This window comes from Equus asinus, chromosome 6 (assembly GCF_041296235.1).
Source record: "Equus asinus isolate D_3611 breed Donkey chromosome 6, EquAss-T2T_v2, whole genome shotgun sequence".
NCBI lineage: Eukaryota > Metazoa > Chordata > Mammalia > Perissodactyla > Equidae > Equus > Equus asinus.
The window spans coordinates 47,712,229-47,740,064 of record NC_091795.1 but is presented as its reverse complement, the minus strand read 5'-3'; the positions used below and the strand labels follow the sequence as shown (position 1 = coordinate 47,740,064).

Here is a 27,836-nt window from a genome sequence, read left to right as displayed (position 1 = left end):
AAGAGACCTGTGTCAAATTTAACTTGACTACGAAAGCTTATAAAAACAACCCGAAACTTACCCTCTACCTATTCAGCTAGACCTTTTCTGTTATCATTTATTTTCCTTAATTAAGGTTCTTAAATTCAGTAATGAATTAAAGAAATTTAACTTTTTGGAATTCCTATGCCTAGTGGATTGACTTATACTTTTTTGTGTCTTGTTAGCTAAAATGTGATGGTAGACTAAAAAGACTGGAAATTTAAATTGTTTAATGACTTAATTTTCATTCAGGAGTAATAACTGTCCGTGTTAATTTGGCCCTAATTATTAACTCCGTAAAATATAGTAGTACTGCCTCTGACCTCGACCTAATTTGTCTCTATTGCTTGTATGTTTAAAAATTTCAGTGAGGATTTTATTTAGGCCTTTTCTGACTCTTACTTCTACCTTCTCTCTCTTCACCTTTCTTGACCTGTTGAAGTAGAATAACAAAAAGATGGTAAGTGAGGTTACACACATGCTCTCTGTGTGTTTTCCACTTTTGCTTGGTGGGACAGTAGTTGTTGTTTTGTGTCCCTTTAGTATTGGGGAGGGGGGTGATTCCATATTTTAATTTTAAATACTTTGATTTTTAACCTTTTTCATTGCTTCAATTTGGTAGCAACTAATTAAGTCCTATACTTTTCTGATTGTATAGAATGGACCAAACCAGAACTAATTACTAACATAGTTTTGAATTGTTTTCCTTGTGTTTCTTGTAGATGAATGTTGTGATTAAAATGGAGTGTGGTGTGTATAATATTAGAAACCAAGTGGCTTTATTTAGGATGTGTGTGATCCGGGAAATTGGGGTGAAGGTGTTATTTTTGGATAAATCCGTTGTATTGACCAATGTTAAACTGAACATTTCCTATCATAGCTGTATGTATATTTGCATCCAGTACGGTATCATATGTGTTTTTAATGAACTGAGTAAAATTTTAATATGTGATGAACTATAGATAGTAAAAGGGGAGGAAAAGAGGAGGACTTGTTTCCTATAACATCCTTATTCATGAGCAGCTTTTACAACATTATCTGAGGACAAATAAGAAAAAGCTGAAAGTCTTGTAAGACTTTCCCATAAATAATAGATTTTCCCCCAGAATAAGGACTATTGTGTGGTACCTTTTTCTTTTGAACTAGAAGCTTACGGGGTGCATCCCACACCACTGAGTCTTTTATTATATTTTTCTGCAATAATCTGAGTGCTTCTATAATAGGTATTTTCAAGTCTGTTTTTAATATTTATTTGTGAGCAGCTTTGACAAAGATGAATATCAGGCATTTCTAGTGCTACATATCTTAACTAATAACAGTAACTTTGTGGAGTTTTGAATAAGCAGAAAGATTTAAAAGTGGAAATTCCTATATTTATCGTAATAAAAGATTGTGCCTTTGTCTTAAAATCCTGAGGAGATTAAGAGAAGTGTTCTTGTAGAGAACAGTGTAGGCTTAATTTAACAAATGTTTTTTATGGAATTTCCTTCTAGGGATTTCATTTTGGTTTTAAAGTGTGTTTGTTCTATTTTCCAATTTGGGGTGACATTGTTCAAAATGATTCTTAGCAAATATAGTCTACACTGCCTGCTTTTCATAAAATATAAACGCCTTTGAAACAGCGTCTCAGACAGTTACTGTAATTTTTCATTTTTTCATATAATAGATGATGGCTTAGGCTTGAGGTCCAGTGATGAGGCGGCTGGTAAAAATCTAAGGCCTGATCTCATTGCTTATAACTTGGTTCTGAGGTACGAGGGCTAGTTAGGAAAGCTCTCAGCGTTTTTGGTTTTGGGAAGGTGAAATGTTCTGGGGAAGATATGGTTTTAGGATTTTTTAATTAAAATTTTAGATATGGGTAAATTTAGGTAACGAGCTACTCAAGAGATTTTGCACTAATCTAATAAGTTAATGCTCGTTTTCCTCCATTTTAAATGTCCTCTTTGTTCAGAGGGATGGTAAGATACTCAATGCCAGATGTTTCTTTCAGTTGATCCTTTGTAGCGTGTATGTCCTAGAAGTAGATTTGTGAGCTTTTATTTTTAGTTGGCATTGGGTCATACATATGTAAGCCCCTATTCTTGCGTGGAATAAAAAGTAAATATTCTGATGAAATCAGATCAGACTTATTCTAAATTTGTTGAAATATAGTTGTGAATGCATATTGATTGTATAAACCATCTAATTATCTAATCTGTTACATTGTACAACACAAAGAAAATATACTCTAGAGGAAAATAAGTAACAATTGTGTGTTATGTTATATTTGTTAATGGCCAAAAGTAATATATGTCCTTACCAGTATAGATTCCCCCCTAACATTATATTGAGAAGTGTTTAGAATATACAACAAAATTGAAGGAATTTTACATTGAAACCCATATACCCATCACCTAGATTCTGACATTAATATTTGTATCACATATCCATCTATCCATCCATCTATCTTGTTTTTTGATGTGTTTCAAAGTATCATTGTACCTCTCCCTAAATAATTCAACATATGCATGTTATTAGAGTTCACCGACATAGACTTTGTTTTGCATTTTTCTATCAGATGATTTAAACAGTTAATATTTGAGAAATTTGAGTATGAAGTTATGGTAAATTAACTATATAAGAAATTAGTTGCAACAGAAAACTTTCAGTGAACATTTCTATCATCTCCTTTAACTTTGTTTTCCCTTTTTATTGTTGCTTTCAGTGGATTTTCCAGAAATCTGTTTTTTTGTTTTTTGGTTTTTTTTGCTTTTGTTTTTTTAGTAGAGTCTTCGCCCTGGTTTTACCTCTGATCTTTTTAAAATTATTTTTAAACGTTTTAAACTTACATATATTTAAACCTCTATTTTAAGACGTCTTATGTTAATTTTGCTGTTTCTTTTCATTTCCCTATGTTTTAAATTTAAGGTATTGTAGCAAATACTAGCTGTTTCTGATCCTAGTTGTTTTTTTTTTAATTCATCAGTTCAAGTAGAAATCAAGATTATTTAATATCTTAACTAGCTGATTTCTAAAATAAGTTTAAGTTCTTGGACATCGGTAGCCTTATTATACATATAAAACTTCACTTTTCAAATGTGGGTCATCTTAAGTATGCTGTCATTGGAGACAAGACTTGTGAGTATTTTGCTTCATGTGTGATAGTGTGATTTTCTAGTATTACACTTCAAGGTTGAAAATGTTGCTCATGAGATAACTTTAAAGAGTTGTTTCCCTGTGTTTTAATTTTTTGTATCTCTACAAATGCTCATTCACCTTGGTGAAGCATAAGTAGAAACTTAATTTTTAATTCTAATTCAGGCATACGTAGGTAGAAGTTTGTAAAATTTACAAATTATGTGGTGCATATATGCGTTATCATAGTGTAATAAGGAATCAATTTTTGCTTCTTTCATTATGCTTTATAGAACTTACACTTATCATTTTGATGTTTAGGACAAAGATGTGCTGCATGCATTGAGCATTTTTCTACACGTTTTTTTTTTCCCCTGATGTGCTATTTCACATATCACAGGCCTTATTTTTTGAACATTTGAGCAAAAGAAACAGATGAAATCTCATACAAAACCCTCCAAAATATGAAAATGTGGGGTTTATTTGTGCTAATGCTCTTCTTTTGGAAACATATGTATTAAAGGTAAGGTCAATTTATTGATTTAAACCATGTTGTACATAAAAATTTATTATCCATGATTAAATTTTGAATGGCATTGTTCTTGAAAGAAAAGACTTTTTTAACTTGTGGAATGAAGAACTTTATCTGAAAGTGCCAGAAAGATTAAGATTAATTACTCCCAAGTTTCCCGAAATATAGGAGTTTGATTTTCTGAAGGTATTTTATGCAAAAATGTGACTGGTCTAAAGCTTTGATATTATGATTTTCTAGGATCTTATGGTTGGTGATGAGGCAAGTGAATTACGCTCAATGTTAGAAGTTAACTACCCTATGGAAAATGGCATAGTACGAAATTGGGATGACATGAAACACCTGTGGGACTATACATTTGGACCAGAAAAACTTAACATAGATACCAGAAATTGTAAAATCTTACTCACAGAACCTCCTATGAACCCAACCAAAAACAGAGAGAAGATTGTAGAGGTAAGTTTTCCGATAGAATGTGTATACATGTGTTCTGGGATGTGATGTTGAAGCAAATATTCTTTCTTTTACTGTTGTTGTTAAGGATAAAAGGCATAAAAGTAATTGTTGTTTTCCCCCAGATCCTATTTATTGAACACCTAACTATATGCTAGTTATTATTTCTAAGTACGATGTATCAGTAAACAGAACAAAATCCTGCTGCCGTGGAGCTTACATTCTAGCAGAGGAAACCAGGCCAGAAAAGAGAAAAAGTGAGTTAGTTGAATGGTTTGTTAGAAGATGATAGATGATAAAGGAAAAAAGAAAAAAGCAGGTTAAGGGGGAATGGGGTGTGGAGGAGCTTGCATTTGTACATAGGGTGTAGCAGAAGGTCTCTGTGAGAAGGCCATGTTTAAACAAAGACAGAGTAAGGGAGTAAGCTGGGATATATGGGGCAAGAGCATTCCAGGCAAAGGGAGTAGCCAGTGTGAAGGTCCTAACATAAGAAGCCTGGCATATTAGAGAGTCAGCAAGGAAGCCAGTGTGGGAGAGCAACAGGTGATGAGGTCGGAAGAGTAATGGGCCAGGTCATCTCGGGCCTTGTCGTCTCTTAGAGGGAATTAGACTCTTACTCTGAGGGAAATGAAGGGCTCTTATGGGGATGGGACATAGTCAGGTTTAGGTTTCTGTAGCTGCTGTGCTAGACCTTATAAGGAGGCAAGGGTGGAAGAGAGACCAGTTTGGAGATTTTTTTCAATTGTCTAAGTAAAAGATTAGGATTGGGGTAATAGCAGTGGAAGTAATGAGAAGTGGCCAACTCTGGATCTATTTTGAAGGTAGGGCCAAAGAATTTTCTGATGCATTAGATGTGGATAATAGAGGGGGCATCAGGGATGACTCCAAAGGTTTTGACCTGAGCAACTGGAGGATGGGGTTACTGAGGTGAGGAAAGACCAAGATAAGTAGAACGAGATTTGGGGGGACTGCATGAGCAGTTCAGTCAAGTTTGAGGTCCTCATTAGACATCCAAACAGAAATGTCAAGTAGATAGTTATGTACACCTAAGATCAAGTTCAGGAGAAAAGTTTGGGGCTGCAGATATAAAATTGGGAGTCATCAGAATATAGATACTATGGTTCACCAAAGAAGTGAGAGTAGACAGTGGTGAGAAGGCTAAGGACCAGGGAGATAGGAGGAGCTAGTGAAAGGAGACTGAAAGGGCTAATGAGGTAAGCAGTTACAGAGAGCAAGAAATCTCCATTCTTAATGGTTTAGATGAGTACTTTTTCAAGGTTGTCTTTCATTATCTTATATATGAGATAGAAACTTTTAATTACTTTTTGTCTGTATCAGCTTTCCAGTTACTACTTAATATAAATATTTTGTTTTACTCTGTGACCATGTTTAGATGTTGTGGAAATTTTGGAAGGGTTAGAAGAGATCGTTAGACAATATTTTAAAAGTCTGGATTAAAACTCAATTTTTGGGGGCTGGCCCTGTGGCCGAGTGGTTAAGTTCGCGCGCTCCGTTCCAGGCGGCCCAGTGTTTCATTGGTTGGAATCCTGCGTTCGGACATGGCACTGCTCATCAAACCACGCTGCGGCAGCGTCCCACATGACACAACTAGAAAGACCCACAAGGAAGAATATGCAACTATGTACCGGGGGGCTTTGGGGAGAAAAAGGAAAAAAAATAAAATCTTTAAAAAAAAAAAAAAACAAACTCAATTTTTGTATTGTGTTTTAAAAATTTGAGATCATCGTTTTAGTTACAGAAGCCATATCATTCTTTATGGTTCTCATTTTAATACATTCTTTTCCTCCCAGCCACCCCTAAAACTGTGAAAGATGGGCTTTATTGTATTAGTTATTTTTTTTTTTTGGTGAGAAAGATTGGCCCTAAGTAACATCTGTTGCCAATCTTCCTCTTTTTGCTTGAGGAAGATTGTCCCTGAGCTAACACCTGTGCCAGTCTTCCTCTATTTTGTATATGGGATGCTGCTGCAGTGTGGCTTAGCGGTGTCTGGGTCCATGCCTGGGATCCGAACCTGTGAACCCCAGGCTGCTGAAGCGGAGTGCGCGAACTTAACCACTATGCCACCAGGCCGGCCCCTGTATTAGTTCATATTTTAATTGCATTTTATACTTTATAAATTATTTACAACCACTAATACTTTGTGGTTAATTAGTAGTCATTTGTAATTGCTATTTATTTTTAGCAACGCATTACAAAATCAGAGTGCAGAGAGATTTTTTGTGTTAAACCAAAAGGTTCCTACTCATGGAAACCTTTAGGAGAGAAACATGTGAGACTGAAAAACATGTTTTCTTTCAGCTAAAAAGCTAGGGAAATGACATTATACCTGGATGCCTCGTCCACTGAGTATTAAAACTAGGACAGGTATTTTTTTTCAATCTGCAAAAATGACAAGAGTTGGTCTCACTGCGCAGTGACGTCTCATGTTATTTTAAATACTCTTCTGAGTGCAAGTTTGGCTATGACTGATAATGCCCTTCTTTAATCTCATCCAGAAGGTGGTTTTAGCACTACAAATACTTTTTAATGGTCTTATAAATGAAAACCATTCTAACAGACCTTCAAGTTGACAAATGCAAATATAGCATCACTCTTCCATTTTCATCCCTGTGGAGGGGGAATAAAGGATGATGGAATACAATGCTAGTCAGAATATCTAGTTGCTTAATTAATGAGTATTTGTTTCAGAGTTTTAAAATTTGAATTCTGTGCAATTTTCATTGTGGTCAGTTGTAAATTTCTGGGTATCTAGATATTCAGAGTGGTAGTCAGCCCTGCTGGTCAAGGAGTCTTCACTATAGATGACAGGAGAAGTCCTGCAGGATGTTCCCAGCCACCCTGGACTGCCAAGAATGAGCATGATTGTGACCAGGCAGGGCACAAGGAAAGGACGCCTCCCTCCAGTGTGGTTCAGCCAGGAGTGGGGCGACCTCCTGGGCTCAAGTCGGGAGGCGGGCTCAGCAGCTAGGCAGTTGCTGTATCTGCGAACAATCAGGATTTAACTGCGTTTATTTTTGTCTTCCTGCCCTACCATTTTACTACTACTTTTTTCTTTTTGTTTAACTGCTGGAGGTAGAGCCACAGTCGTGGCCCAGGTTGAGGGAGAGGCATGGGGGGTCAGCAGTGAAGCAATTTCTATACTTTGTCTTAATAGAAAGGCTCGTTCAAACGCAGAAAGCTGTCTTTCGCTCTAATTAGCCATTAACTAAAACACGCAGAAATAAATTGCTTTATAGCACTTATGAAATGCGTAGGGACTCAGTAGTTATGCAAAACTCGGTCCCCCAGATTGGAGGTCTGTGACAGCAGGACTGTAATAGAGGCAAGAAGAGCTGAAGAGAATGGAGGACTCTTTTAGGTCCCTTTGCTTCTATTTTGGGCAACTAATCCACTCTGTAACCATCAAGAAAGCATATAAATATGTATTATATACCTTGTAAACACCAATATATTTTTCTTTCCTTTTGCATTTCCAGGTCATGTTTGAAACGTACCAGTTCTCTGGTGTGTATGTAGCCATCCAGGCAGTTCTGACGCTGTATGCTCAAGGTAGGTGAAGCTTAACTTGCAGAAGAGTCAGTTCAGCAAATGTTTATTCAGTACATTTTATGTCACAGGAATTTGATTTTTCCTTAAGTTTTAAGTCCCAGAAAAGCATAGTATTTATATATTTATTCAAATATTTTCACCACTTCTAAAATGTTTCAAATAAAATATCATATATGTTTTTATTTCCTTTATTAAACAATGAAGGATTTAAGGTAAAAAAGAGACTTCTCAATTTTTTTTAAAGTAGGAAGTTCCCTCTTTTAGGCTATTTTAATAGCTGTGGAGAATGAACATGGCATTTGTCCTCAGAATTGACAGAGCTAAAAAAAAAATACACAGAGATCCAGAAAGCTTAGTTTAAAATTCTACTTGTCAAATACATAACAGAGTAAAAACAAAGGAGAGTAGAGATTTGGGAGTGCACCCTAGTTTGGGGAGTGTGTTTAATGGAGGGGACTACTATATTTTCTTGATACTGCCATTGCTAGCTGCCTCCCTGTCTATTGAGAATAAAATATTGACCATGTGGGGAGTGCTCTTCTTTTTTTTCTTTTTGAGGAAGATTAGCCCTGAGCTAACTACTGCCAATCCTCCTCTTTTTGCTGAGGAAGACTGGCCCTGAGCTAACATCTGTGCCCATCTTCCTCTACTTTATATGTGGGACGCCTACCACAGCATGGCTTACCAAGCGGTGCCATGTCCGCACCCAGGATCCGAACCAGCGAACCCCGGGCCACCGGAGTGGAACGTGCGCACTTAACCGCTGCACCATCCAGCCGGCCCTGAGAGAGCTCTTTATATTCTGGTGGTCTGATTGAGAACTTATGGGGCTGTCAGATATGTGCACGGGGTCTGTTAGGCACTTGAAATCTAAAGATGCCCTCAAGGAACTTGGAGTCTAATGGGAAATGATACGGAACCAGACCGTTTTGATTCGGCATGTCAGAGGTTTGTGAAAGAGGTGACACTAGCACCAAGTCTCAAGCCTTAGTACTTAAGCAGCGTGTATGATGTAGTACTTAGGAAACAAACTTTAATATGGGGATCCATCTGATTCTACACATGGATTAGTAAAAATCACCTTGTAAAAATACACATTGGTTAAAAACATTCTATTAGAAAACATGAGTTGGAAAAAGGTTATGTCCTGTCCCCCCAAATGTCATCCCCTATTCCCCCCCACCCCTGCATTAACCCTGGTGCAAAAGGTGGAAAACTAATGTCCACAGCCATTTATAGCTTTAAATAGCACGTCTGGGAAACAAGGTGGCTTCTTTGCTGTTTGCTTATTATAAGGTTTAATTGACATTGTCTTTCTGGTTTCTAGTGAATAATTGAGGTGATCCTTTGGCTAGCCAAAACTAATTGTTCTCAGATTTCTAGCTATCTAGTATCAACAGGAATTTTTCCAACACAAAACAGTTTTGAAAATATATGGCAAAAATAATATTAAAAAACTAGATTATTTCAGCAAATTCATTATCAGCTTGTGTACTATTTACTTTTTGCAATGGTTTTCATAGAAGTTATCCATGATGCTTTAGAAAATTTTGCTTCAAGGGAATTCAGGGGTCAAGATTAAGTTGGAAAGAGAAATAAAGAATTGTACGAGCTTTAAGAACATGTGCTTTTCAGGCCTAGGTCTTGGGGTCTGTTTCTCCCATCTCCTGGGATGGCACGTGATTAGACTAAGAATCTCACAAGAGATGTGAGAAAACGCTGATTTTAGTGTCTGTATATCAGAAACAAATGTCAAAATAAGCAAATAATAAATGCTGGCTTCTAGACCAATTCTGATTGGTGAGGTTTCTAGTTTGGCTTCTGTAGTATTTGAAATTTGCTGGCTTTGAGTTTTCTGATTTGGCTTTTTATTTAAAACCTCATGATTCTGTCCACAGGTTTGTTGACTGGAGTAGTGGTGGATTCCGGAGACGGTGTAACTCACATTTGCCCGGTGTATGAAGGCTTTTCTCTCCCTCACCTTACCAGGAGACTAGATATTGCTGGGAGGGATATTACTAGATACCTTATCAAGGTAAGCAAGAGCAGCTCACAGAAATTAGATTTTGTAGTTTGTGTTTACCAGCTTAACACAAAACTGAACGTATCATCGCAGGATTCTAGCAAATCTTCTGCACCACTAGAGAAATGGCCCAGTTACTCGATTATTCATATAAAAATCCATATAAGATTTACACACGTGATCTCTGGAATACTAACGAAGATACATTATTTCATTACATAATTGTATTTGCTATTCCTGAGGAATGGGTAGAGAGGTAAGATGGAAGAGACCCGAAAACGTCCTTGAACAACTTAAGTAGCCTTTCCTGCCATATAGCCTTTCTTTGAACAGGTATACGTCAAAGCCATCATCTTGGTTGGGTCACCATTTCGTGTCCTTTGCCACCAAATACAGTGATACCAAATTATTGATATTTGATTAAATACAGAGCCCAGATGTGCCAGACTTTAATATTTAGTAGTTTTCATGGAATATATCCAATTTTTACTATTTTAAAGTATACTTCTGAATATAGTTAGTTAGAATTTTCTTTGAAAACATTGCTGGGGAAAGTCTATAAAGCTACTATTTGGAGACGTGTATTTTTTTAATGTCAAAAAAAAGGTTTAGAGTATTGTCTGTACTAGAATTCTCTAGTGTATCCTCTCCAGGTCACTGGCTCTCAACCAGGGACGATGCTGCCCCCTAGGGACCTTTCGCAATGTCTGGAGACATTTTTTGGTTGTTAAAACTGCAGGAATGCTACTAACCATCCTATAATGAACAGGGCAGCGCCCACAGCAAAGAATTATAAGGTCCAAAATGATTGGCGCTGCTGTTGGGACACTGTCCTAGGGGACATCTCTGTGACAAAGTGGGTTGCATTAAGTCCTGTTGACATGGGGTTCCTCTAGTCTCATTTAGGGTAACAGTGAGATTAAGTCAATGAGAATTTTAATATTCTCATTCTAGGCTACAATTCTGTCTGAGGTTAACTACCAAAGGAGTTTCCCAGGGTTTTCTTTTGAACATACACACAAAAATTAGGGGATTTATTTTTTAACGTTTTTATGTGAGAAGTCCGATTGTGTTTATGATGCATATTATGGTTTTAGTTTTTTTTCCTGTCAGCAAGTTGAATTCTCTTGTCATTCATTTGTTTAACAAGTGCTGTTGTCCATATAGTGTGTGTCAGACATAATGCTGGAAGCTAGGGATAAAACTTTCTAAGACCCAGGGGTATTTCATGAATATGGCATTGATTGAGGAAAGTGCAGATTGTAGCAGTCTAGTACTAAGATATTATTTATTAACAGACTTTTGATTGTTTATCAAAACTGTGTAAACATTAGCACTCAAACAGTACTCTTTTTAAAAATTAGCTCTCTACCTCATTTTCCAGATTTATTGTTCATGAACTGTTAATTCTGTTACTCTGTGAAACTGAAATAGAAATCCTTCTGTGGCGAGTAGTATTTCCCTTTCTGAAGTATTCAGTAAGAGCTAAGGATCCAGTCTATTGCATTTGTTATTGATATGACGTATTTAGTGAAAAATAATAGCTTTTGCAGAGTCGAACTCATTCAGATTAATTGTGAATTTACTGCTATTTTTTGGTACCAGCTGCTTCTGTTGCGAGGATATGCCTTCAACCATTCTGCTGATTTTGAAACGGTTCGCATGATTAAAGAAAAATTGTGTTATGTGGGGTATAATATTGAGCAAGAGCAGAAACTGGCCTTAGAAACCACAGTATTAGTTGAATCTTACACAGTAAGTATTTCCTGTATGTAATATATATGTGGTTTTAAAATGGACAACCATGATTATTGGTGTGTGTTTAAGGAGGTTTTCTTGGAATCCAGTATTTTTGTTTTGGGTTGTTGAAATATGTATATGTGTGACCTTTAATGTCTTTCTACATTAAGATTCTATGACTTAATTATTTTAGGACACCATATAATGTAAAATAAAGCACATAAATTGTTTTTCTACCTTTAGGATATAATCAGATGTGAAATGTTACTTTGAGATTCTGGTATCTGAAATAGCATATTTCAGCATGTGTTTTACAGAATGGCATTTCCCTGAGATGTTAATAGGTATTTCACAAAAATTAAAATGGGGGTTGCATTGTCAAATAAGTTTGGGGGAGAGTTGGATTTACTTTACTACAGGCCATCTCAGAGCCTTTGATAGGCTAACATGTGCCTGACTGTGAGAATGTAGCACGTGTGTTTCTCGGCCGTATTAGACTACAGGACTCTTCAGCATTTCATGGGACCAGTGTTCTAAGAACTGTGCTTTGGGAGGTGGTCAGCCCAGAATATTGCTTTAATAATTCAGTAGGTGGCAGTCTTTTCCTGGAGTAGTATTTTTTTAATGGACTGTTTAGAACAAATGTTAACTTGAAATTGTAACTAACGAGACTTAGAATCTAGTTATAGCTTACACCAGGGGAGTTGATCCTATCTGAATTTTTAATGTATTGCTATCGTAAGTCTATTATATTCATCTGAGTATAAAGTACTTCCATATCTCATCTTCAATCTAGTTATGGCTAAAATGAAATTGAGTAATGGGCAGTAAAAGCAAGTATTCTTAAACCATTTGATTCGTGTAAGCTCTACATATCACAAGTATGTACAAAATAGTCATTTAAAAAAATTTTATAAATTATATTGTTTTAGTTTTAAAAGATACTGACCCAAATAGTCAGTAAGCCAATATGTTGCAACTTAATGATCTCCAGCTTTGCCCTGGAGATTCTTTCCTGAAGCCTTCTTGACAGTTCCTCTAGATTTATAATTTTTCATCTACCTGACTCATTTGGAAGAAAGTGGCTTGAAGCAAAGGATGAGGGAACTAGAAATGTAAGGCACATTTTATTTATTTCTTCCCTCCTTTCTCAAAGAGTTTGAGTATATTACAAAAATATATACAACAAATAAGAAACAGTAAACTGATGAGTAAGTGAAGAGGGATAAGGACGGAGAAATAAAGGACAGGTTAAGATTTGGTGCAAAGAAATGAGAACCATACCGTCTCAACAGTTCCTAGAGGTAGGTGGTTCCTAGGCTGGGTGGCCCATGCTGGGCAGGAGCCAGAGCACTGAGAGAAGCCGCGCCATCCGCAAGGCTGGCAGTGCGAGGGGAAGAGGCTTTGCTGGTAATGGTCTGCCCTGGGAGGTTTATCTGGATATTTAGGTGATTTCATGTGGTTTTTTAACTCACCTAATGGTTTTATATTTTAAGGGTAAATGTTTGGATCAGTGTCTTTTTTTTTAGAAATTTGATAGAATTTATAAAAAGATAATTCTGGCATTTTTGAAAAATGTGATTGCTTTGCAGGTATATCTAAGCAATCACGGCACACACACAGAGTAAATGTTTTAAACTTGCTTTGTGGCCACTTGTTATGTTGGAAAGTCAATTTTGGAGTCTTGGTATAATTATTGTAATTCTATTATTACAAATAAATACACTGTTAGAAATGTTAATGTCAAACTAACTGTGGTATCTCGGATGGAAAGCGTCAGATGCAGCGTCTGCAAACGCGCTCGTTTCTTAGTCCAGTCGGTCCAGTGAATGGTGAGGTCGGTTAAGAGAGGGAGTTTTTAATCTATCGTTTCTCATTTAATTAAGTATGAACATGATGTGACTTAAGAGTGTTCTCTGCAAGGTCATGTCATAACGACATCTGACCCGTTGTTTCAATTGTATTTGCTCAAGTTAAAATTCTATTCATCTGTTATCATTTAGAATTTAATAGGAGCTAGTAGAGGCTAAGCAGAATTGCCTGATGAAGTACTCTAGATCGACGTTCCTTAAACAGTCTTGATCGTAAAACAGTTTTCAGATTAAATGATTTGACGGAAGTTTCACACGATATAAAGTATTTTGATGGCAAAATAACAAAGTTTCACAGAGTAATTGGTGAAAGAAATTATTTAGACTTTTTCATTGATTGTCTGTGCTACATGGTAAAAATATCCATAAAGTCACAAATGTATTAAAATGATAAGAGGAGCAGCACTGATACCATTAATCATCCAAATGCAGTGGTTGATCAGTGCTGCCTGTTTACGTTTGTTGCGCACACCAGTGGACCATCGCGCACTCGTGCACTGGTGATTTCTGCAAGAAATTTCTGATGTTTGGGGGATGGCATACCATTTTTAAAAAAAAAGCCTAATAATAAAATCAATTATCTAAATGTATTTTATTTTACCTTGTTTTTTCAAAAATGTATTTTAGGAGAAATGTGTTGCTGATAATGATTTTGGTTATAGAACAGATGTGTTTAAAAGTACTATCTAGTGTTCTAGAGAACACTGGGAAGATTGTTAATCTTTTGCTGACTAATACCTGGTTATTTTTGGTTTCTAGCTCCCAGATGGCCGCATTATCAAAGTCGGTGGGGAGAGATTTGAAGCACCGGAAGCTTTATTTCAGCCTCACTTGATCAATGTCGAGGGAGTGGGTGTTGCTGAATTGCTTTTTAACACAATCCAGGCAGCTGACATTGATACCAGGTACGTTAGAAATGGTGGTTTCAAAGTTATTTATCAGAAATAGATGGACTATAAACAGTTAGAATGACCAAGTTGTCTGTTTTCTCACTTATGTCTTTAAATAGATAAGGCAAAATAATTTTTTGATAGGGTGGCACTGGATGTTGGACAACATATCATTGTGTCTCAGAAGCCATTTCAAACTTTTTATTTTCAAATAATTTAAAACTTGAAAGTTGCAAGAATATCTATACTCCTGTATACATATACTCACGTATACTCTTTATCCAGTTTCCCATTTTACTGATTTTAACGTTCTGCATGCTTGTTTTGTCATCCTCTCTCCTTTTCTTGAGCCATTTGAGAGTAGGTTGAATGGATAAATGCTCTTTACTCCTTAATACTCAGTCTGTATTTCCTAATGAAGGTATTCTCTTATATAGCCACAGTACTGTTAGCGAGTTCAGGTTATTGCTGTAGTTTTTATCTACCATATTTCAGTCTCGTCCATTGTCCCAGGAATGTCCTTTATCCAGTTTTTCTTTTCTCTGGTAAAGGATCAAATCTAGGATCACACATTGTATTTAGTTGTCATGTTTCCTGGTCACCTTTATCTGTTACAGTTCTTCAGTCTTTCATGACATTGATGTCTTTGCAGAGTACAGGCCAATTATTTTAGAGAATTTTTCTCAATTTGGGTTTGAATGTTTTCTTGTGATTAGGTTCAGGTTGTGAATTTTGGGCTATAATACTATATAAGTGATGTGTTCTTCTCAAGGTATCACATCAGAGGTGATGTTTGCTCCTTATTGGTGATGTTAGTGTTAAGCTATTAATGACATTTCCTGTTTTCTCCACTGTTTGTTTTTCTATTTTTATTTCTTAGTTTATAAGTAATTTGTAAGAAAGTACTTTGGGACTGTGTAAATCTCCTGTTCTTCATCATATCTGCCCCCTACCCCTTTTAGCATCTATTGGTGATTCTTGCCTAAATCCATTTTCATTGTGATGGTTGTCAAAAAGTGATCTTCTAATTCCATCATTCCTTCTATATTTATTAGTTGGCATTCCAGCATAAGGAGGTGCTTTTCCTTCTCCCTTTTTTTATCTGTTTGTTTATTATCAGACTCATGATTCCATTCAGTGGATTATAATTTATTACTGTGTTTATTTATTTTGATGCTGAAATTGTTCCTGATTTGGCCAGTGAGAGCCCTTTCTAGCAGGCTCCTGTGTCCTTTGACATGCCCCCATCTTTTTTTAAGCACTTTCTATTTTGTGGCACATGATATTTCCAGCTCATCTTTAATTTTGTTTTTTGAATAGGTAGAACATTAACAGTATAGTCAAAACTGTACACGAAAGTATACTTAGAAGTATTACTCTCCCCACCCCTTGTCTTCCACCCGAGTCCTCCTCCCTCAGGTAAATAGTCTCATTATCTCATTAGTTTGAGATTTATCCTTTCTGTGTTTCTTACTTCCTTTTATTCAAAAGGTAACATACTGTAAATACTCTTTTGCACTTTGGTTTTTTTTCACTTACTATATCCTAAACAGTCCTATACCATTTTCTGGGGATTGTCCTCATTCTTCTTTCCAGTTGCATAGTATTCCACTGTGTGTACATATCATAGTTTATTCAGTGAATCTTGGTTATTTAGGTAGATTCCAATATTTGCGCTGATAAATAATATTGCAATTAATAACCTTGTGCAGACTGTATTTTTGCATTATTGGGCATGTATATTCTGAAAAAATTTCTAGAGGGGGAATTGTTGGGTCAAAGGGTAAATACATGTAGTTTTATTATTGCTCAATTCCCCTCTATGGATGTTGTACCATTTCTCATTCCCGCTAGTCATATACGAGGGCACCTGTGTCCCCACAGCTTGTTCACAGTTTGTCAGCTTTTTTACTTTTATGCTAGTCTAATGAGTGAGAAATGATATCTCAATATGCATTTCTCTTAAGAGTGAAATTGAACATATTTTTCTCTGTTTATGGTCACTTTTATGTCTTTTTCTGGTGAATTATCTGTTCATGGCTTTTGTCTGTTCTTCTGTAGAATTTTTGTATTTTTTCCCCTCAATTTTTAAAGGTTTTTTTTTTATATTAACTCTGATGTCTCTTGCAGATATTTTCTCCTACTTAGCCCTTTATCTCTTGCTTATGGTGTTTTTGGCTATACAAAAATTTGTTTTTATTTAACCATATAAAAACGTTTATAATCTTTCTTTTATTGCATCTAGAATTTGAGTCATAGTTAGAAACCCTCCCTTTACACCCAGGTAATTGAGGAATTCACTCAGAAGCATTTTGTAAAACAAGCATTTGTTTAACTCTGAATTAAATAACCACTTAACTCCTTCTGGTGGGATGGCTGGGAGCAGGAGAATAAATGGAAATTACTAAAAATAGCAATGACTCATAACAAGCTGCAGGTCTAGTGGAAGAAGATCAAAAATCTAATCTAGACTTTGTAATTATGGTGACTTTTCAGAGTTGGGTTAGTTAGATGCTTTTGTCCCTTGATTTAATGATCAGCAAAGTCGTATTTAAAAGAGCATGCCTCCTGGTAGGGATTAACGTTTTGGCATTCCTCAAGCACTGGAGTCAGGGTCAGGACCCTCTCCACAGAGCTAGCTTAGGAAGGTAGCACAACTCCAGTTTTGTTTTATGTGTTCCGCATGTTGAGACCTACATGTAAATGCTCGTGGGTACGTATCGCATGTAGCCATAACTCAGCTGCTTGGCCTGTGCTACACTCACGTGCACACTTCTGCAATTAAATACAAAGCATTGCTCTTCCAGAGGCTAGAATTAAAGTAGCCTGAGCCATTGAGAACCTGGGAGTAAGTAAAAACCTGGAAGCCAGTTTGAATGAGGTCAAAATGGATGTGACTCAGTTCCTGAACTTTACTGTGAGAAGAGTTCCTCAGAGCCTTACTCAGATTATAGTACTTTTACTACATGTGCGGTTATTTCAGATGTGATTATCTGGTGTCATAACCAACAGCATATTTAAGGAAGAAAGAGAGGACTGCTATACGAAGCGAACATATCAGTCTAACAAAAAATAACACGGGACAGCCTCAAGGCAGAGGAACAAAAGGGAGAGCTGCACGAGGCAAATGGAGGAATTGAAAAGCAAGAACGGGAATCACAGTAGAACGTGGTTAATTAACACCCACATCTCAGTGCCTCCAGGGGAGCACTGTGACAACACGGGCCAAATACTGGAAGTTGACCGATGGCAACTGTGGTCATTATTAAGACAGTTACATTTGCAAGAAAGTGTGTCATGTACTTCAGAAGTATTTTCATCAAGATTATAATAAATATTTTATATGTAAAGAGGATTTGTTATCTAATAACAGTAGTGGTAGCAGACATTCAGCCCTGTGACTTATATGTTGGATTTCATTCTCCCAGCAGCCCTCTGAGGCTGACATAAGTAGCAGGAACTCTGAGATATATTGTTTTCCTAATCTGAAACGCCAAATGAATACCTATTGTGTCTTTCTAGATCTGAATTCTATAAGCATATTGTACTATCTGGAGGATCTACTATGTACCCTGGACTCCCATCACGGTTGGAACGAGAACTTAAACAGCTTTACTTAGAACGAGTTTTAAAGGGAGATGTGGAAAAACTTTCTGTAAGTATTAATAATCTGTTAACATGCTTTTAAAACCTTGTAAAGTAGCTTGTGAATCTTGACAACCACTAGAGGGAGCAAGAAGTCTTCCTAAACACATTCCTAATGCAGTCAAGTGCAGCCTTGAAGAGAAAAGAAGTAAATGGTTCAAGGTAAGCTCTGTCCCAGAATACTCGGAAGACTGCCTGGTCGCCTCGGTACGCAGTGGAGGGAGGTGACGAGGTGCAGGGCCAAATGTTCTGGTTCCCCTGTAAGGAACAGCCTGAGATCCAGGTGCCTCTAAGTGCGTGGGAAGAACCTGGTACACTACAGAGAGACAAAGGCCCCACTTGAGTTTTTGTGGGGTTTTTTTTTTTTTTTAAAGATTTTATTTTTTCCTTTTTCTCCCCAAAGCCCCCCGGTACATAGTTGTGTATTCTTTGTTGTGGGTTCTTCTAGTTGTGGCATGTGGGACGCTGCCTCAGCGTGGTCTGATGAGCAGTGCCATGTCCGCGCCCAGGATTCGAACCAACGAAACACTGGGCCGCCTGCAGCGGAGCGCGCGAACTTAACCACTTGGCCACGGGGCCAGCCCCTTTGTGGGGTTTTTTAAACTTACTTTTTGGATATGAAATCAGCCTTCAGTGCTACTCTTGGACTATCTTATATTTCTGCTTCTAGGTTATTTTCTGGCTATTGCTTGCATGTTTCTTACCTCCCCAAACAGATTGTAAAATATCATTTCTTCACTTCTTTAACATCCCCATCAGCTATCAGAGTTTTTGAAACAGACTTAAATTGGTAGTTGATGTGTAGAGTAGAAGGAAATTTTTAAACTAGTATGTAATAGTTGATGGTTATTTGGCATTGGTTTTTTTCTTTCTACAAACTCTGGACTGTGTAAAGTTTGCTATATATACTATGCACTCAACGAAGAGTTGAGTAATTCTGAGTTAATCTCTGAGCTTTGTCTCGACTTTGATCGACTGTTTTAGATAATGAGATTACATATTACAGAGGAGTGTATGTATTGGAGACTTAATGTTACATCTTTCATATGTGACTCAGATTGTTGAAATTAAATTGAGAATGGACTCACATACATTAAACAAATTAAAAGACTCAAAAGGAGCCATGTTGTCTAAGTACTTCACTCATTTGTCTGATTTTATTGGGTTATATCTCTAATTTAAAATCAGTCTCAGGTGATCATTTATTTATTCAGCAAATAGTTCTGGAACTCCTTCTGGGTGCCAAACACTGATCTGGGTGCTGGGACAAACAAAACAGTGGTGAACAAAAACGAATCCCTGCTTTTAGTCTATGAATAATAAATCAGTATTAATAAGCACTATGAAGAGAAGTGAAGTGAGTTAGGGGCTAGGAAGGGAAGTGGTTGGGGAGATGGTGTGCTCCTTCATGCAGCGTGATCGGGCAAGGCATCTCAGATGAGAGAACTTTTGAGCAGAGACCTGAATGGAGTGAGGGAATGAGCAAGTGAGCTACATGACTATCTGGGGGAGAATCTTCCAGGCAGGAACAGCAAGTGCCAAAGCCCCAAGTTGGTGGGATTGTACGGGTGTGGCTGGAGCAGAGTAAGCAAGGGAGAGGGTTGGAGGTGAGGTCAGAAAGGAGTCGGGACGAGGGTCTTGTTCAGCCACAGTAGAGTTTGGCTTACTCCTAGAGAGATGGAAAGTCTTGGGAGGATTTTGAGCAGAGAAATGATAGGATCTGACTTGTTTTTAAAGAGTCATTAAGTCTAGTGTGGTGAATAGGCTGTTGAGGGAGGGAGGAAGAAAAGCAGATGTAGAAAGACCAATTAGGAAGCTCTGACAGGAGGGAGGGGTGGGGTGGTGGAGGTTTAAGATAGAAGAGGAGGTGTGAAATGGTTCTCTTGGACAGTGGAAGAGAGAGAAGAGAAATGTAATGGGATTGCCAGCACCACTAAGGGGCTTGATGGAGGTAAGTGATATATTGAAAGCAGGATGTCGAGTTTCTCTCCGATAGTCTTTAGTTCCTGGAGGGCAGGTGCAAAGTATAGAGTTGATCACTGGAGTTGGTGTTTGGAGTGTGAGAGGGAGAGAAGGACAAAGTCAGGATAATGTCAGGAAATGATGGAGTGAGCACGCACACTCATGCAATAAAAGCAGATATGAGAAGAAATAACCTGGGGGTCTATAGATGACTTAGGCAAGGAGGCAGATGGAGTAGTCTGATGAAATGAGTTTCGGAGGGGCCATGAAGTTGTGTGGAGGAGGGAGAGAGAAGCAGCAATGAAGAAGAAGAAAATCCCTGTTCCCAGACCTCCAGGGTCAGGAAGGGAGAGCGCGAGAGAATCAGCAGACAGTTGAGAAAGCTGCAGGGGCCCCAGTGTCTTCAGGGGCTTGCCATGTTTCCCCTAGAGCAGGGGTGGCCAGACTACAGCCCTGTGCGAGACCAGCTGCTTTTATAAATAAAGCTTTATTGGAACATGGCCAGGCTCATTCTTTTACGTAGTGTTACCTATTTTCACATATCATCTATGGCTGCCTTCTTTAGGTAGCTGCCAGAGAGACCCACAAAGCCTCAAGGATTACTATCTGGCCCTTTACAGAAGTTTGCTGACCCCTGCCTAAGAGCTGGAAAGTAATTAGAACAGTTAAAACAGTAGGTTAGTCTCAGAATTGATTAATAAGTTAGCTGTTCTTCTTTCTGGTGTATTGTCAGTCTACCATTCGTTTATGTGACATAAAGACAATTTAGAATGACATAGTTACTTTGAGTCATTTTGCAGGATTTGTGACTGTAAATAAAACTGCTACATCATTTTAAGGTTTCTCTTCCAGGTGTTGGCTAACCAAACAGATTGAGGTGTGTCTTTGCTAGACAACTAATACTGGCTACAGAGTATAAAACTTTTCCCACTTGTCTTTAATTTTGGTTACTGTGTTCATTTTTTCCAACATCCCCATGATTTATTTTGACCGTATTTGGCTTTGTTTAGTTTGAGAACATTTCATTTGCATTTGAGACAATAGTCAGTGAGCTTTGCTTGTAAGAAAAGAACTTCAGTCTTACCCTATTGCATAGGACTAGAATCATAACAGCGTTAGACCTTGAAGAAAGCATCCAAGTCCTCATATCCAAACTCTTGGTCTGACAGCTCACTGGGTGATTTGCCCCTGTGGTCATCCACCAGCTGATGGGGAAGCCTGCTGCATCAGGACTCTGGTACTCAGTAGGGTGATCCTGGAATTTCTCGTTAGGATCAGAACACTTGAGAGTGACAAGAGGTGCTGTTAATGATTGGGCAACAGGTGTAAATCAGGACTGTTCTGAGCACACTGGGATGGCTGTATGATCTCCTAGCTGTGAGCTTTGGGCAAATTACAGAAAGTGTCTGTACCTCAGATACCACACCCTGCTGTCCTACTTACATCACAGGACTCTTCTGAGAATTCAACACGAGAATATATGGAAAAGTCATTTTCCTAAAGCAGAAAGCACTATGTATGTGTGACATTTTATCATCTCCTCTTTCCCTAGAAATTTAAGATCCGCATCGAAGACCCACCCCGCAGAAAGCACATGGTATTCCTGGGTGGTGCAGTCCTAGCAGACATCATGAAAGACAAAGACAACTTCTGGATGACCCGACAGGAATACCAAGAAAAGGGTGTCCGTGTGCTGGAGAAACTTGGTGTGACTGTTCGATAAACTGCAAAGCTTGCTCCATCACACCCCTAATGCTTTCTTTTTCCTTTACTGCCAATCTTTGAACTCATTCGACTCCAGGACATGGAAGAGGCCTCTCTGTGCCCTTTGACTGGAAAGGTCAGGTTTTATTCTGATGTCTTGGGGAAGCTTTGTTAAATTTTGTTAATGTGGGTAAATCTGACTGTTTAGTTCAACCACTTCCCTACAAACACAGGGAGAGGGCAAAGGGTCCTGTCTGCTGCTTTGTTTCTTCTAAGTAGGCATTTAGACCGCACCTGTCGGCTTCCTGTTTCACTTTACTGCTCTAATGCTGCTAGTTTTCGTCTTTAGCACACTAGGTGGTATGCCTTTATTAGCATAAGAAAAAGGACCTGTGCGGGAGCTTTTGCATTCTGTTGGGGTGGGGGTGGTAAGGGATGGGTGGGCGCTGCTGAACCCCTCCTGGCATTGCCTCTCTAGCCTGGGCCTTCTAGTGACTCTACAGCTTTAAGTATGGCAAAGCTTCGAGTGATAACATTTTAGGGACACGTTAGGCGCAGAACTAAAGTGTTTTGGGTGGGTTGTTGAGTGGGGAGGGGGGTCTTTTGATTCTGATTTTTTGATTTTTGAGCTTTTCTGCTCTGGGGTACGTAAGATGAGCTTTACGTACAGTACTTTGATTTGGCAGGTTTTCTTCTCCTTTTGGTCTGCCTGTAATTGTTTCCATCTGATATAAACACCAAGTGTAGTATTCCAGGACCATGTAGTTTAGGGATTTAGTGGTTTTTTAAAATGAACCTTGTTGGCTGAGACTGGACTCCCTAGAATCTATCAATGGAAAAGTAACATTTAAACATGCTTTTGGAAATTCAAATTACAGATAAAAAAGTGCTTAAGAGCTGGTATTTTCTAAGTGCTTCTGTTTATACCAGAAGCATTAAGGTAGCCCAGTACCAAGGTACCATTCTCGCAAATTATTCTTCTATATGACTGACCAGAGCTTACTTAATAAAAACAAGTAGATACATATAAGTAGTTACTGGCAGTGGGTTATAATTGTTGGGTTAAAAATAATATTGAAATATGGGATTTGTTGCCAGTTGGGTAGTTGTCATTAGTTTTGTTTGTTTGTTTCAGCTTGCAACCTGGAAGTGGAATAAAATTTGACTATTTAAAATGATGCAAAAAAAAAATCAAGATTTAAGTTTGTATTGTACTGAAAAACTAATCGTAACTACTAAGATCTCAGCCATTTTACCTTTGAAAGAAGGGTTGTTAGTATTTGTAAATGTTAGCAGACTTGCCTGCCTGTATCAGAAAATCATATTGATGAATCCTGTTGGTATTACTTGGTGTCTGAACAAATATCAGATAGTACTCAGACTTGAATTCTTTCTAAATTTGAAAAGTATAGTAGCAAGAAATTGTATCACGCTAAGTGCAGAATTCACATTCTGAAGAAAAATGTTTTCCTTCATTTCGAAACATTCTTTACTAATAATGGCTTTGAAAGATAAAGGTTTTTTTGGGGGGGGTGACTGAAATTGGAGAAATTATTGGCATTAGAGTCTCTTTTGTGAGAAAACTTAAAAATCAGTCTATATGAAATAAGCAACAAAAAAAGGTTAGTTTAAATTATGCAGCTTCTGTTAATATTAACTATTTTTTTGTCTGTTTTACCTCAATTTGAACAAATAAAACAAGTTGGCCTGCATGCTGGACATGCTTCAGTACACATGAATAGCCTACAAATGCCGTCTACTAGATGTTAGGGATGTGGACGTCAGAGTCCCTGTGGTATTCTGAAGTGTTCCTAAATCATGTTCTTGTAAATTCCCTCTGCCTTTTGAGTACTGGACTTGTTAAAGGACACAAATGTAGGACCAGGACCTACTAGCCGTTCATTTCAGGTAAATGGATTGACTCTTGGCCTTCGGTTATGATTTTAAAATATGGGGCTAGAAAACAACCAAGAACGGGATGGACTCTTAAAATAAAGAAAGCATTTTATCATTTGTCCCTTGAATGTAGAATTTGGTTTCAATTTCATAATTCTGCTTGCAAACATGACAGTTTAAATGGTGTATTAATATATATATATATAGTATAATTTAAAATTTTCATTTTATAATTTTCCTGTTCCAAGGTGAAATAATGCATTTAGTAATTTTGGGAGTGGGGGAAGTATTATGTTTAACTGGAGTTGTCAGGTGTGAGACCCTCAGAAATTACAATTTTTTCTGTTTTAAAAGAGATCTCATTTTTAGCTCTTGAAAACCATTGTCGTTTGAATTTCCAATAATGATTAAAAATCTTTTCTTTTTAAATTAAAACTGCCAATCCCTTGATCTTTGAGAAGGATTTCTTAGAAATCAATCTGATAGTTAAACTTTTTTCTCTGAAGCTTGGTATTGGATGTTAACTTTTACACAGTTCTGAGCACTGTTAACAATACGTGGAAAGTATTTTAAGAGATCAGTGGAAAGTTAAGCATTTGAAATTTAACATGGATATTCTTCTTTTTGATTCAGAAAATAAAGCCAGATTTCTCAAACTCAATTTGAATTTTGTCTTTGTTTTTCCTCTTAATAGTTTTTCTCTTTAGTTTCATTTCCTTAACTTTATTTGTATTTTCAGTTTTGCTAATGCAGGATAGATTGACAACTTTATGCTAGTTGTTAGGCCAACTTTAGTTCAGTGTTCTATTTTGTGAACAGAAAACCTCTTTATTTCTGGTATGATTTTAAATACATAAGGAAAAAACAAACTGGAAATAAGAGCAAATTACAGCAACCTTGGAGATTTTTTCCTTGAGCAGACCTTCTTGTTCCTGGAAGATGTAAAGTGGCTATGCAGTATCAGGAATGCTTGGCAGGCCTGTATGTAACATGCTCTTTTCAAGGACATTTTAGCTCATCTTCAGACTCTTATGCGTATTATTTTTAACAAAACAACTAAAGAAGGATGAAATTTATTGAACTGACCCTTTCTTGCTTTTATACTAGCCTTTGAGGATGGGGGCTAGGGAGTCAACTGAGTATTTCTGTGTTTCCTTCTTCTTGAACTTTACGCTTGAACCTCATTGCTCCCTTCATGGCCAGGGTCCCCCAGGACTTCCTCAGGTTGCTTCCTGAGGGCTTTTCATCTGGTCTCTTCCTAGTTGCCAGAAGAACACTGTGACAGCGATCTCCCTATGCTAGAGGAAGGAAATACGGGCCCTGCATAAGTTGTCCTTGTCGATAGAATGACTGTCTCAGCGCTCTTTGTTGTTTTTCCCCACCCACGAACTCTGGCCCCTGTACAGTTGAGTGAGTTTATTAAGTGTACTAGTTTTAGAACCATCAAAGAGGATATCCAGCCAGAGTGAACTAGAAACTCGAGGTAAGAGGAGGAGGTAGCAGGAAGGACCTGGGAGGGCATATTTATTTGCAAGTGTGAGGCCAAATTACTGACTTTGATTGCTATCTTGCAAGTAACCTTAGCCATAGAATAGAAATAAACTTCAGTTAGGGGGATGTAAAGAAGGCAGCTATTATATAAAGTCCAGTGATTTTCACATTAAACTTAACATTTTAAAAGCACCCTAGGGGCTGGCTCTGTGGCCAAGTGGTTAAGTTCGCGAGCTCCGCTGCGGCAGCCCAGGGTTCGGATCCTGGGCGCGGACATGGCACCGCTCGTCAGGCCACGTTGAGGTGGTGTCCCACATGCCACAACTAGAAGGACCTGCAACTAGGATATACAACTGTGTACGGCAGGGGTGGGGGTGGGGAGATAAAAGCAGGAAGAAAAAAAAAGATTGGCAACAGTTGTTAGCCCAGGCGCCAATCTTTAAAAAAAAAAAAAACACCCTAATGCATCTTGTTCTGCATTGTTTAAATAACAAACATCTGAAGTTAGGGAGAAAGATGCTATTAAACTATAGGTACATTTGTTTAAATCATCTGCACTGTGGCAGTGACTAAAATAAGTCTCGTACCTACTGTAAGTATCTCAATTTGTGTTATGTGCAGATGTAAAATATCTAACTAGGTAGGGGGAGTCCAAATGATTTCTTGCTTCCCTTTGGCAGAACAGAGTTCTTGTCTCTCTCATATCAGTTCCTTCCACCCTCTAGAGAAAAAAGGAAAGACTGGAAAGGACTCCACAAATAATTTTCTTTGAAAAAGAAGAATTAGAGAGTATTGTAACTATGCTCCTGTGGACCACTTGAAAGGTTTGCGTTTGGGAAGTGCGGGAACCAGTCCCAAGGATAATACTGTCTAGATTTCTAACCCAAGGGACGCTCCAAGAACAGTACCTTCTGCCTGCCGGTAACATCGAGTTGCGCGTTTGCCTGGTGAATGCTTTTGTCCTTAAAGATTAGTAAAAAGAAAACTCCTGTGAGCTTCTTTGTTCTCCTTGAATAGGGGTTTGAAAAAGAGGGCCCCAATTCTCAAGAATAAGAACTCTATGCATAAAAAAAAAGAATGATTATAAATATTTGAATGCAAATGTATTAATATCAAAAGTTGACATTTTAAGCAATTGGTTCCGGAAGTTCTGAAGTTAAGCCGTGCCACAATATTAATTTGATCTTTTTGTTTAATGAGCACCTTGATATTGTGCAGGAGTCAGTACCTTTTTTTAGGCAGATCATAAAATATGCACAAGAAAATTGCCAGGCCTATCTGACTGTAGGAAACGAAATCTAAGGATTTCCTGAGTGGGAAATACTTCGATTAACTGGTCTTACACAGATTTTCATATTTCATGCCAACTTAGTGTTTGAAGAGTAAGAAATTTGGGCCTTAACTGAGGCTCAAATGTCAAAACTAAGTGATAATATACATTTGACCCCATGATTTGAAACCTTCAATCTACCTCCAAATGTGTGTGGGTGTGTTTTCTTTCTCAGATCTACATTTGAAAGCTTCTGACACTAAATTTAAGAACTGTTGAAGAGGAACGCAGTTTTTGGAACCAGAACTATGATGATGAGATAGAATTTGAAGGACCTTGATGACCAATTAGGGAGGCCATTTTGCTCACTTGTTTTGTTTTTACTTGGTGGTTTAGGTGTAATTGAATATGTTAAGTATTCTATAAGAAATGATGTAACTAGAGTCTAATTACCTAAATTTAAAATATAGTCAAATGATTTGCCCCTCGATGTATTTCTCAATACGAAGTCAGAATCACATGGGGTGTTTCAAAGCGCGGTTACCCGAGCTGTACTTTGGACCTACCGAATCCCTCTCTCTGGGGCCTGAGGGTTGGTTTGCCTGTTTTCCAGCTGTGCTGCTGGTCCTGATCCCCCCAGAGCTCCCCCTCCCCTGCTGTAGGATAGTAACAGGACACGCAGGCTCCAAAGTATGAACTGCTCCCCTGGGCCCACGCCTGCGTGCCCTTGCCTCTCTCTTCTGAAAACTGGAGCTTTCACCAAATAGGAAGTGAAATGGGTACAAGGCCTGGAAACCAACTCTGAGGGATGTTGGTCGGTCGGCAGTGTGCTGACCACCCCTCCTCCCCCAAACAAATCTTCAGTTCAGGTGGGTGATAACATCCCTTAGCCAAAATGCCAATTCCTCTGGGAAGGTTAAAGCACCATCAGTTATTTACTCAGTTGTCTGAACTTTTAAAAGAAGTCCAGCCACTCAAACTGACACCTAGTGAAGATTAGCAGCTCTTTGTGATTTAAGTGAAGGGAAGATATGTAAGTTTGGCCTAAGGTATGCATTGGAGAAAACAGGCCACCTCTGAGGAAACCTAAAGAAGTGTGATTAGGGCAAGCTCACTCTTTAGGGCTGTGTAGATGGGAGCTGGATGCTGGAAGTGGAGGAAGAAGCAGAGCAAACTGCTTATTTCAAAATTGCTTTCAGAGATGTTTTCTCCTGTGACTTGCGTGGTTCCCAGCTCCCTGAGCTCAAGCTAGTACGGCTAGTGCTACAAGCCAGCCGCCTGAAGGATCAGAGTGATTTGTAGCCTGGCCAAGGATGTGGCCAGATGTGGCTTTACTTCTGGAGAGGAAATATCTGCATTTCAAGTTCCATGCAACTGACATAGAAACAAATTTTTGGATGCAACTTGGAGACCACCTGTATGTAGTTCTTTCAAGGGTCGATTTGTTTTCAGTCTAAACCCAGTTGGTTCCAAAATTTGGAAGTTTGTGGAATTTTACTGTTTTAGTTGATAGCTGCTAGAGAGAGAAGAGGAAAAAAAGCTTACCCCTGCACTTGGCGCTTTCAGGCAAGGATAACTTTAGCCGGAGATTTGAAGGCGAGGAGGAGAGAGGTGGGCATGTGGCCACTATATATTGAACAAGTAACTGGCTGCA

General features: G+C 38.1%; 1 protein-coding gene across 1 annotated transcript in view; it reads left to right on the top strand.

Moving 5' to 3' along the window:
• ACTR2 (actin related protein 2) overlaps positions 1–24,082 on the top strand; it is a 32,848-nt gene extending 8,766 nt beyond the window's left edge. The window contains exons 3-9 of the mRNA XM_014836772.3: positions 3,908–4,123; positions 7,618–7,690; positions 9,589–9,725; positions 11,319–11,468; positions 14,084–14,229; positions 17,737–17,869; positions 21,374–24,082. Of these exons, the coding sequence (XP_014692258.1) occupies positions 3,908–4,123; positions 7,618–7,690; positions 9,589–9,725; positions 11,319–11,468; positions 14,084–14,229; positions 17,737–17,869; positions 21,374–21,544 (1,026 nt within the window). The 3' untranslated portion in view covers positions 21,545–24,082. The remainder of the gene's footprint in view (positions 1–3,907; positions 4,124–7,617; positions 7,691–9,588; positions 9,726–11,318; positions 11,469–14,083; positions 14,230–17,736; positions 17,870–21,373) is intronic.
• The last annotated feature ends 3,754 nt before the right edge of the window (positions 24,083–27,836 follow it).